The sequence below is a fragment of the Ptychodera flava genome, chromosome 19 (assembly GCF_041260155.1).
Source record: "Ptychodera flava strain L36383 chromosome 19, AS_Pfla_20210202, whole genome shotgun sequence".
In the NCBI taxonomy this organism is placed as follows: domain Eukaryota; kingdom Metazoa; phylum Hemichordata; class Enteropneusta; family Ptychoderidae; genus Ptychodera; species Ptychodera flava.
In genome coordinates, this window is record NC_091946.1 from 11,396,028 (window position 1) to 11,409,244 (window position 13,217).

At 40.6% G+C, this 13,217-nt stretch overlaps 1 protein-coding gene across 1 annotated transcript; it reads right to left on the reverse strand.

The window, feature by feature from the left end:
* Positions 1-9,989: 9,989 nt before the first annotated feature.
* Positions 9,990-12,649, reverse strand: LOC139118977 (uncharacterized). The gene is made up of 2 exons (XM_070682577.1): positions 12,535-12,649; positions 9,990-11,362 (listed from the first exon to the last, which is right to left on the reverse strand). The coding sequence occupies exons 1-2, from the start codon at positions 12,647-12,649 to the stop codon at positions 9,990-9,992; spliced, it is 1,488 nt and encodes a 495-aa protein (XP_070538678.1).
* Positions 12,650-13,217: the final 568 nt, after the last annotated feature.

Below are 13,217 nucleotides of genomic sequence, written 5' to 3' on the forward strand. Positions count from 1 at the left end.
GTTGTCATTACCATGACGACTATCAAAATTTGCATGCAACTCTGAGAATGAAACGGGTTGTCAATACAATGATTGGTCACAAAACTTTTTAGTGTCACTGTCGTCAATTATACCTGTTTCCTTTGGGAAATAAAGGTGTGCAAGTAGTCACGTCAAATGACTAACAAATTCACTTCATGGGCAAAATCTTGAAAAGTGGGTTTTCTTCTCTTGTTAATGAAAACAAATCCCTAAATCAAAATATGCATGGGCTACCAGCCATTGTCACTGGGCTACCAACTTCAGAAAATGGTAGCCCAAGTGGACTACTAGAGAAAAAAGTTAATTTCGAGCCCTGGATGGAGTAAAGGTGTGAACAATCGGTATAATATCACATAATATATAATTATAAACATGCGACGGCAGTACCACTACCCCCTAATGGTACTGCCGGTACTTTCTTGCGTATTTCCCGCAGGAGCAAGATCGGCTTCGTCCGGTATTGCCGGAGCTGCCGAAGATAATGCCGCCGAACACAGCAAAAGCCCGTACTTTCTGACAGTTTCCTTCTACCCTTTTCGAGCAAGAGTTATCCCCTATATATTAGTCTCGGCGTGAACCAGGATGGAGGGCGAAATTTTTGTGAGGTTGTACTCTATGGTACGACACGCCAAAATCATCAGACCGGGCGGGATAAGCCTATCGCCGGCAAAGCCGAGACGGCACCCGCTCTTATATATAGTCTCGGCGCGGCATGAACCATTATGGAGGGCGAAATTGTTGGCAGCCTAGCTGCTGGCGATGAAGAAGGAAATTTTACATGTACAGCAAGTCGTGGGAAAAGTACTGTCGATTATGTTTGTGTGTCATCCGATTTGTTTTGTAATTTTCCACATTTTGAAGTACCAACAGTCGAAGGGTCGTCTGGTCATTTTCCATTCTGTGAGACACTCGAGTGACCTTCGAACCTTTGCAGGTCAATATGTAAAGGCAAATTTAAATGAAAGAAAAGGGCTGGGAAACATTCCGCCATTTCTTTATAAAACCAGCTGTGCAACACAAAACTTATTTCATTGGTTGATCTTGATCTTAATACAGATGCGAATTCATTGTCTACTATTTTGAAGAAGCAGGTGACAACGCGCAAATGTTTATCCCACAAAAGAATGGAAATAATGTCAAGAACACTGCTGCAACATGGTTTGACCATGAATGTAATGAGAAGAGAAAAGTTAAATTTCTTTGGCTGAAGATCCTAAGACAATCTGGTAATCAAAGGGATTTTGATTAAAGGTATACAGTCACCTGTAATCTAAATATGCCCATGTATGGTCACCTGTAATCTAAATATTATTATTATTATTAAAAATTGTTTAAAATGCACTACACATACGTCTCAGCACATTGTACATAGCTGTATAAAATAATTTAAAAGAATACAACCACACTAAAAAAAATAAAACAGAAAATTACAAATAAACTGAGTAAAAGGTAGGTTTTCAAACTGCGCTTAAAACTATCTACACTTCTGGCGGTCTTAATTTCAAATGGCAAAACATTCGATAGTAAGGGTGAACATACTGAAAACGCTCTCTGTCCATATGTCTTGTTAAAGTTGCCACGGGGCTGGGTTAAACATAATTTGTCACTCGATCGCAGGTCTCTGGCAGGTACATATAAATCTAATAAATCTCTCAGATAAATAGGTGCATTTCCATGGATAATTTTGAATGTAAGCAACAGAATTTTAAATCTGATGCGGGCCTCTACAGGTAACCAATGTAAATCTTTGAGAACGGGTGTGACATGATCGAATTTGCGCGTACGAGAAACTAACCTCGCCGCAGCATTCTGTAAAGACTGTAGTCGAGCAAGTTGTCCTCTAGGGATACCAAATATGCCCATATATGGTCAAAGGGGCGTTCCTTGGCATTCAAAATGTCCATGTGAGGGCGCTGTTTTTAAAAAGTGGCCACCCGCTTAAAATTGGTCAGATTTTCTCTTTCCATGGTAACTGTGGCAAAATTGGAACAGGTGACAGTATACCTTTAAAGGGACAAAGTCGGCTATATTTCATGAATTTTGATAGATACGAGATACTACTTATATTGTTTGACATGTTGAAAGATACTGAATGAATGAGTGACCATGCCTATATTCGGCCCCGGTTGTAGACATGATGCATTAAACCATCGCGAGAAAGAATTAATGGTCATGACCATTAACTCTTTTTCGCGATGGTTTCATTTAATTTAATTTGGGAAAAATGCTTTATGTAGCTATGTTCCCATGTACCTATTTTTAATGAATGGTTTTGTTCAAAATTAGCCCACCGTGATGTTCAAATGACGTGCATGTCTATTATGAAAGTACCGCCATTGGTGCTGTCTGTGTTCAACGTGATTCTTCATGAAAGGCAGTCAAAATTGTAGTTTAAACGGTATTTTTATTGCCAGATTAGTAAATAACAATACGGCGAGGAAACGTTCTCTCAACAAAAGGTGAGACGGGAACAGCGATTCATGGATTCATGAAACGAAGAAAAACTGCAATATGTCGATCTTCAGTAAAGAAACCATAATTATGTGAAATTGCTTGACTTGAGCGTACACGCATCGGGAAAGGTCATCCGACGTACAGCTATCAATTATGACAAATGTTTGGTTGCTGTTGTTAACGATTTATCACTGGCCTAGAGATACCCAAAAGATGACACCGTCAATTTATTGCTGGCTCTCTCATTCAGCATCACCCGTTCGTGTACCGTTCGCCGTCCGTCCACCAAATGAGATGATTAAACTTTCGCTCACTGACGTCGTACAATAACGAAATCCTCGTCAACTTCAAAGTTTACCTGTAGGATAAAAGTAAAATGTAGAAAATGACAGTTACTCCCTGGTCTGCCATACAACGGTGAACCCGAGATCCAGTATGAATAAATGAATGTATCATACATACTTCAATATTCCATATCTAAAAAAACTTATCCAATGTCGACAGCTTGTTCACTACTCCGATATCCCGTACATTTCAAACTTTTATCCCATAACTACAGCTCCATTTACAGTAAAGTTTGAAGTACTTTTGTGTCCTGTTCGTGAAATGCACATTTTTTTCTACTCCCAAATCAGGTCGATATGTCTAATGTTCAACGTGACATTACAATTTGCAAGTATTTAATGTTCAATGTCATGTTCAATATTAAAGTGACTCGTACTTAGGGCAAAGCCTTCACATGTCAGCAATATCACTGCATATCGTATGTGTTCGGTTGTGCCGGCGAGGCTGATACTTTGTACATTATCATACCTTACGTAAGGGGATAATGTTACAGTAGATTTTAAAACAAGAAAAAATATGAAAATACAATCAAAAGTTATACCGGATGACATTGGTCACAATATCAATCTCTTCGGCAATATATGACGACACGTTGCCATCATTTGTCATTTTGGTTGCCAATTTATGAATTTAAAAGCGATTCTTGACTTTGATATTGACTTCACAAAACTTAATTAGAACAAACCTTTTCATTTCCATTGAGTGCACATTAATGTCAGGTAATCACAATTCCGTCAGAAAATAAAATGATTCTTTCATTTTAAAATATCTCATCTTCAAAATATTTCACTCGGACATCAGTCAACGAAACACACACACACAAACACACACAAACACACACACACACAAACACACACTCTGTCTGTCTGTTTCTCTCTCCTATCTTTCTCTCTGCTGAGAGAGAGAGAGAGAGAGAGAGAGAGAGAGAGAGAGAGAGAGAGAGAGAGAGAGAGTGTGTGTAGTGGTTTGTGAGCGAGCGAGCGAGCGAGTTACAGGTATACTGTCACCTGTTCCAATTTTTCCACAGTTAACATGGAAAGAGAAAATCTAACCAATCACAGATTTTAAGCAGGTGGCCGCTTTTTAAAAACAGGGCCCTCACATGGGCATTTTGAATACCAAGGAACGCTCCTTTGACCATATATGGGCTAGTTAGATTAGAGGTGACTGCATACCTTTAAAAAATGATGTGAAACCCATTAAAATTGAATCTTACCCGCACAAAGCGAAAATAATGACATTAGAACATACAAGGCCGACTTAAAATCGGGTATTGGTATTATGTCAATAACTATTTTGTTTACACCGAAATACTTTTGTAAAGACTTCCATCGGAGTATACACTTTGAACTCTCTACGCTTAGTACTGACACTAACAGTGCTATAATAGTACTATTACCTTATCGTCCCAAGCTAACCAGAGCGAGGCTGGCACGAGGTTCACATCTCGTACAAAGAGGCTTCAATGGCTCGTTGGAGCTGAAGTTCATTTAAGGTCATGCTTTCGGAAATCTCCTTGCTGTAAACGCTGCTTCCGGGATGGTGCGTTGCCTGAACTGGTTCTGGAGTTGAGGGCTGGCATTGAGCAGACAGTTCTGGAGTGCTTCGGTCGGTGATGGACGGGTTTACCAGGGCATAATCGGCAAATGAGAAGCGTCGACGAAAGTCGGATAGCATTGATGGTGATGATACAGAAGGTGTTGGTTCCGATTGTTGGCCAAGACGCACTGACAAGTTTGGATGAAGGAAGTCGAGTCCGTGCTGTATTTTATTGACTGATCTAGCACGGCTGTCATTTCTCTTGGCTTTGTCGTCGCTCTTCTGCCTTCCATTTCGTCTTACCATCGCACAGAGGTCTAATTCGCGACTGTCCACTTCGACAACACCGGGAAATGCGCCTCCAGCTCCGCTGGAAAGAACGGTGCCACTCGCACCTTCCTCGGGATTTCCACCGTCGTCCAATAAGGTACCAATCGCGCCATCTTCAGGACTTTCGCCATCATTAAAAGCGCTACTGTAATCAGGTTCGATGGGATCCAGTCCTGAAAGTGGTATCTGCGGACCAAGCCTTTCGCTAACCAAGAATCTAGAGAAGTCGTTTTTTGGTACTTTGATTTCCTCTGCACCATTTGGTAATTCAGGTGGAGTCGTACTCTGAGTTGACTTCGGTGACTCTTTCGATGGACCGGCAGCAGCAGATGCTTCTGTTGCTGGATCGTAAGCAACGCTGGTGGCAGATACATATGATGATGAACCAGAAACCAAGCTAGTCGCAGATGTACATGGCGATGGACCAGAAACCAAGCTAGTCGCAGATGCGTATAGCGAGGAACCAGAAAAAGCCATGCTGGTTGCATCTGAATATGATGATGCACCAGAAACCAAGCTGGTTCTAGAAGAACATGGCGATGGACCAGAAACCATGCCAGTCGCAGATGAACATGGCGACGGACCAGAAGCCAAGCTGGTTCTAAGAACATGGCGACGGACCAGAAACCATGTTGGTCATAGATGAACATGGTGATGAACCAAAAACAAAGCTAGATATAGATGAAGATGGCGATAGACCAGACAGCGACCCTAACATTATTTTCTCCACTTGAAGGAAAATCTCCCGAGATTTTGTAAGAAGTTGAATTACGTGATCACACATCATTACTGCTGCTCGCTCTGACGCCAGCCTGTTTTCCATCACATGTGGATAAAGCAATCAGAAATCCGACAACATTAGATCGAACATAGACGTGTATGGAGAGGTATATTGGATCACTTGCACTGTATGAAACATCGAATTTTGCCTCTATGTGCTTATCACTTGCACTGTATGAAACATCGAATTTTGCCTCTATGTGCTTATCAGCCAATGACTTTCGGTTGCGGAACGTGAGTGACATTCTACGGAAAGTACACTCACCGTTCCAATCTTCGGACAGTGTTACGACTCTGTCATCGAATGAACAATGACAGTTATGATGGCCGACCATCATACTGTTTCCCATTTGATGGTTATAGAGCAGGCGTAATATTTTGGGAGTACAAAGTGATAAGCCAACTTCACACGCTACAACAGTTCGACCTTGATTTTTGCGCAGTGAAAAAATCAAAACAACCGAGTTACATTAATATTTTCAGGTGTTTTTAATATTCTACACTTTTTTTGTCTAAACTTTATGTTGTTCCGCTCAAAATTCAATGCATCGAAACCAAACATGTTAACAAAATCGTGCTCCGAAAGAAGATAACTAGTGATATTCGCCCTTTGCACCCTAACCATACAGAATAAGATTAACTCAACACGCCATAATTACATGCCTTTGATAACAACTATTCTTCTGAGGAAATGTGAACGAGCAGTGGACAAGTTATCAGCTGTCAGGATTCTGTCTATCAAATAATTGTAATTCCAACCTGAATCTGAATCTGAAATCATTATATTCAACTTGTACATTGACCACGCTGATACCTTAAAATTTAAATTCACCTAGTTCTGTGTTGTGTAGAACTTTAAACTGAAACGGTGAAATCCAATGAGTACATGCATGACACTTTTGTTTTCTAAATTACAACAAAACTGCAAACCTTTCACAAAATTTCGCAGGTTCTTTCGGCCGTGCCAAAAGAAATATTCAAATTAACAAATCCAACCTATCGACTCTATTGGGGGATTGCACAGGAAGAAGATATTCGTTGTTATTTTGGTCTAAATATTAGTGATATATTTCATTGTAACTTTTCGGTTATTGAAGTTACTGTTCCTATGTTCCGGTTGCTGTTGCCAACTTCTTTCTTTTTCCTGTTCTGTGATATCTTTTATTGTGTAGTTTTAGGTTTTAGTGTTGTATAATAATAGTGACCGAGTTCAAATCCTCTGCGACACTTGTAATTTGGCTTTAGTTATGACATCCATGGCTTGCGTTGACAACGGAACCTCGTCTTGATTAATTAAATAATTGCAGTGCATTTTGGTGTTCATTCGCACTCTCAAATTTCTTTAGTGCAATTTTTGTCTACCTCTTATCGGACTCCATTTTGAATCTCATGAATTAACGAAAATAAAGATTAGACCTGCTTGTTTTTGCGAAATTCGAAAATGAGGTACAGCACAGGGATAATGTTCATTTTAAATTTCAAGTGTCGGTTAAGATTGAGTAATCTGTTTGTCTAGTATACCCGGGGCCAAATTTTGCACGATATCCCACCAATTTGGACTTGATTTCGAAAGAGATTGATTTACAGTTTCCTTACAAAGATGTCAGCAAAAGTTTGTCTTTCAATTTCGAGGCGCATACTACCGTAAGCGTTGAATGCCACAGTTCGGGTTAAGGAGTGCCCTTTGCCCTTTCAGTGTCAGCCAATCCCAATGCACGTAGATATGCGGGAAAATCAATTGTAATATTGTCACAAAGTGGACCTACATTGCGAATATATTCAAAAGAGGATTTCGCCGGGCTACATGTCAAGATATAATTAGCAAGATTCTTTCCGTTTTCTTTACTCCATCACCCCTTTCATTCTGTCTGTATGCCTTTCCTTCTCTAATTCGGTATTGCGAAAAAATGCTTACCCAGAACTTTTCTAATTGTTTTGATATTTCATCTCGAGTCTTTTCTCTCCTTGCCTATTAGTCTCGGTTACCTAGACTCCTCTGCGCTACTGGCGAAACGAGACGTTTCGCCAGTAGCGCAGAGGAGTCTGGGTAACCGAGACTACTTGCCTATCAGCTTATTTTTGCACGTTTCAAATCCATTTGTAGAGGAACGTGCTACAAATTTATGTTGATAGGAGATGCCAATGTTTCAATATAGCACCTTACTTCGCGGAAGGTGGTGACGTAAATATTGTAAATGATTTTGTCTTTGTAAAATAGCTAGACTGGAAGATCCGTCGCTCAAGGGCGCTTCCTACGCGCCCCATCTCTTGGGGAGCGTAGGGTGCGTCCTTGAGCGACGGATCTTTCAGTCTTAGACTATAAAATAGCCTACCTCGCTATAAGTTTTTTACAGCATCACATGCATGATAAAATACATGTAATAGCTCGATCGACCAAGTAACGTAAATAATTTGTTTTCTCAGATTTTCGGGACAATGCTTTATGTACCCATGTACCTATTTTTAACGAACGCTTTTTTTTAATTTGTCCAAAATTAGATGAGCCCCACCGTGATGTTCAAATGACGTGCATGTCTATTATGAAAGGACCGCCATTGGTACTCTCAGTGTTAAACGTGATTCTTCATGAAAGGCAGTCAAATTGTAGTTTAAACAGTATTTTTATTGCCAGATTAATAAATAACAACACAGCGAGGAAACGTTCTGTCAAATAAGGTGAGACGGGAGCAGTGATTCATGTGTTGCGCTTATGAAACGAAGAAAAACTGCAATATGTCGATCTTCAGTAAAGAAACCATATTATGTGAAATTGCTTGATTTGAGCGTACACGCATCGGGAAAGGTCATCCGACGTACAGCTATCAATTATGACAAATGTTTGGTTGCTGTTGTTAACGATTTATCACTGGCCTAGAGATACCCAAAAGATGACACCGTCAATTTATTGCTGGCTCTCTCATTCAGCATCACCCGTTCGTGTACCGTTCGCCGTCCGTCCACCAAATGAGATGATTAAACTTTCGCTCACTGACGTCGTACAATAACGAAATCCTCGTCAACTTCAAAGTTTACCTGTAGGATAAAAGTAAAATGTAGAAAATGACAGTTACTCCCTGGTCTGCCATACAACGGTGAACCCGAGATCCAGTATGAATAAATGAATGTATCATACATACTTCAATATTCCATATCTAAAAAAACTTATCCAATGTCGACAGCGTGTTCAGTACTCCCATATCCCTTACATTTCAAACTTTTATCCCATGACTACAGCTCCATTTACAGTAAAGTTTGAAGTACTTTTGTTTTCTGTTCGTGAAATGAACATTTTTTTCTACTCCCAAATCAGGTCGATATGTCTAATGTTCAACGTGACATTACAATTTGCAAGTATTTAATGTTCAATGTCATGGTCAATATTAAAGTGACTCGTACTTAGGGCAAAGCCTTCATATGTCAGCAATACCATTGCATATCGTATGTGTTCGGTTGTGCCGGCGAGACTGATACTTTGTACATTATCATACCCTACGTAAGGGGATAATGCAGTAATTTTAAAACACGAAAAAATATGAAAATACAATCAAAAGTTATACCGGATGACATTGATCACAACATCAATCTCTTCGGCAATATATGACGTCGCGTTGCCATCATTTGTCATTTTGGTTGTCAATTTATGAATCTTACAAGCGATTCTTGACTTTGATATTGACTTCACAAAACTTAATTAGAACAAACCTTTTCATTTCCATTGAGTGCACATTAATGTCAGGTCATCACAATTCCGTCAGAAAATAAAATGATTCTTTCATTTTAAAATATCTCATCTTCAAAAATATTTCACTCGGACATCAGTCAACGAAACACACACACACAAACACACACAAACACACACACACACAACACACACTCTGTCTGTCTGTCTCTATCTCTCCTATCTTTCTCTCTGCTGAGAGAGAGAGAGAAAGAGAGAGAGAGAGAGAGTGTTGTGTGTGTGTGTGTGTGTATGTGTGTGTGTGTGTATGTGTTTGTGAGCGAGCGAGCGAGCGAGTTAAAGGTATACTGTCACCTGTTCCAATTTTTCCACAGTTAACATGGAAGAGAAAATCTAACCAATCACAGATTTTAAGCAGGTGGCTGCTTATTAAAACAGGGCCCTCAGATGGGCATTTTGAATACCAAGGAACGCTCCTTTGATCATATGGGCTAGTTAGATTAGAGGTGACTGCATACCTTTAAAAAATGATGTGAAGCCCATTAAAATTGAATCTTACCCGCACAAAGCGAAAATAATGACATTAGAACATACAAGGGCCGACTTAAAATCGGGTATTGGTATAATGTCAATAACTATTTTGTTTACACCGAAATACTTTTGTAAAGACTTCCATCGGAGTATACACTTTGAACTCTCTTACGCTTAGTAATGACACTAACAGTGCTATAATAGTACTATTACCTTATCGTCCCCAGCTAACCAGAGCGAGGCTGGCACGAGGTTCACATCTCGTACAAAGAGGCTTCAATGGCTCGTTGGAGCTGAAGTTCATTTAAGGTCATGCTTTCGGAAACCTCCTGGCTGTAAACGCTGCTTCCGGGATGGTCCGTTGCCTGAACTGGTTCTGGAGTTGAGGGCTGGTATTGAGCAGACAGTTCTGGAGTGCTTCGGTCGGTGATGGAAGGTTTACCAGGGCATAATCGGCAAATGAGAAGCGTCGACGAAAGTCGGATAACATTGATGGTGATGAAACAGAAGGTGTTGGTTCCGATTGTTGGCCTAGACGCACTGACAAGTTTGGATGAAGAAAGTCGAGTCCATGCTGTATTTTATTGACTGGTCTAGCACGGCTGTCATGTCCCTTTGCTTTGTCGTCGCTCTTCTGCCTTCCATTTTGTCTTACCATCGCACAGAGGTCTAATTCGCGACTGTTCACTTCGACAACACCGGAAAATGCGCCTCCAGCTCCGCTGGAAAGAACGGTGCCACTCGCACCTTCCTCGGGATTTCCACCGTCGTCCAATAAGATACCAATAGCGCCTTCATCAGGACTTTCGCCTTCATTAAAAGCGCTACTGTAATCAGGTTCGATGGGATCCAATCCTGAAAGTGGTATCTGCGGACCAAGCCTTTCGCTAACCAAGAATCTAGAAAAGTCGTTTTGTGGTACTTTGATTTCCACTGCACCATTTGGTAATTCATGTGGAGTTGTATTCTGAGTTGACTTCGGTGACTCTTTCGATGGACCGGCATCAGCAGATGCTGCTGTTGCTGGATCGTCAGCAACGCTGGTGGCAGATACATATGATGATGAACCAGAAACCAAGCTAGTCGAAGATGTACATGGCGATGGACCAGAAACCAAGCTAGTCGCAGATGCGTATAGTGAGGAACCAGAGGAAGCCATACTAGTTGCATCTGAATATGATGATGCACCAGAAACCAAACTGGTTCTAGAGGTACATGGCGATCGACCAGACACAATGCTAGTCGCAGATGAACATGGCGATGGACCAGAAACCAGGCTGGTCATAGATGAACAGTTCGATGGACCAGAAACCAAGCTGGACACTGATGAAGATGGCGACGGACCAGAAACCATGCTGGTCATAGATGAACATGGTGATAAACCAGAAACCAAGCTAGACACAGATGAAGATGGCGATGGCCAGACAGCAAGCCAGTCGTAGAAAGAGCATACCGATGGACGAGAAACCACATCAGACTCTGATACACATGTCGATGGGCTGGAAACCATGCTGGTCGTAGATGAACAAGGCAATGGACTAGAATCATCGCTAGGTGGCTCGTCATCTCCATGACCAACCTGGCCGTAAGAATATCCTAAGACTATAGCCACGCCATTGCATACCTGAAGCCTGTGATAATTTCCATTAGCCCTTTCTGGATTTGCATCATCTTCTTCTGATTCTATAAGGAGACGAACATTAAAATTGAGAATGAGCACAGTTGTAACCCGACTACAAGCAATATTGACTAAAAGGAAGGATTCTAATTTAAGTTAAAAAAACTCTTAGTTTAGCCATCTCTTAAGGAAACTATGTGGAATATTCAGAAATATGGTTTGTTTAGAAAAACTATCATTATCATTAACAGGTAATCTTTGACAGTGTTTACTATTTGAATTCACAATCATTGCGACTGTGTCAATCAATCACTGTCACTGAATAAATACCTCCTTTCAAGCAAGGTTGCAGTCACCAACGTCAGGTTATAAATTTTATGTTTGAATGTCTCTTTTTGATCAATATGACTTTTTTCTTATATAATTTATTCGGCTTTGTACTCGTTTTTTCTCCTTGTGGGATACATGAGAGTCTATCAAGATTTGTGCATAGATATATGCAAACATACCCGTATATAAATACCTTTCTGAACGAACCTACACACGAATACGAATAGAAACACTGACACACACCAATACACAGACACACAAACTCACACATAGACACACATAATCTGATTGTTGGGGTATTTTTCGAAGATACCAGTCACTGTTAAAATATCTTCTGGTCAACCCTGGAACTGGGCCGGGACATTTCGGGTCCTCACTGACTGACTGCCGACGGCAGCATCAATTTCATTTTCAAATTCATAACAACATGCTCGATACAACACTTCTTTTCGCCAGTGAGATACTATTCAAAGCTGGTGTAACAACGCATTCTAATCTAGCCGTTAATAGATCGACGCCAGAAAAAAAGGAATGTCCTTTGTGGCGGACATGTGAAAATTTCAGATCGGAAAACGGAATTAAAAATGCCGAAAATAAACTTATAAATATCGGCATCTGCAGTATTATAATCGATCGATTTTAGGCAAAGCTAGAGGAATTCATTTCAATCTACTCGCAATATTGAACTGTTCTTGGCTTCCTTAATGTTTCTTAAATATAGGCCTACTAAATCTTTCATCATCCTAAATCCCTGTCTTACCGATATGTATTGTGTAACTTTTTATACATGATGACATCATTGGTAATGTTCACCCACTAAGTTATCATGCCACTGGACAAAAGACAAAACTCAACCGACTGGTATGCGCAGTGTTCTTTTACACCTAAAAGAAGTTGCAAGACTCACCGGTAGGCCCGTCCACTGTGTTCGCAGAGTTTTCGGCTTGGGCTGACCGCGCCCTGATGGTTTCGGCCACTTTGTGAAACATCAAAGTAAGCACAGTAATCGCAGTGAAGAGCATGATGAAGAGTCAATATTCAAGCAAATTAAATGCTGTGAAGAAACAGAGAGATAAGATTTCCATCATGATCGATTGCGCGTATCACAGGAATATGGTTGTGATCGAAACTGGAAGACGGCGCGTTACCATGTCGACATAGGTCACGTGGTTTCCAAATTCTCATTGCGTCTTTACATCTCGCCTTTTATCGCGGATAAAACTCTGGTTGAAGATTGTACGCAAGTCTCATGATTGTCTCTATATGTGACGTCATCTTGATTCTCTCTACCTCGTGGCATGAGTCTGAAAGCCTGTGCCACGTGACATGAGTGGTGAGATTGTGTTCGAATTTGAATTATAGACATGCCATAGTACTTTTAGAACAAGGATGTCCCGACCGAATGTCTTGTTTGCGTAAAATACAAATAGAAAAGCAAGGAGACGAGCAAACTGGAGAGCGAAACTATAGTAGCAGGACACAGGGTAGTAAATAAACGAATGAAAAAGCAGCAAAAATAAAAAAGGACGACAATTTCCACAAGGATAGAAATCTCCGTTGAAAGCACATCCTGATATTGCAATTATTCCT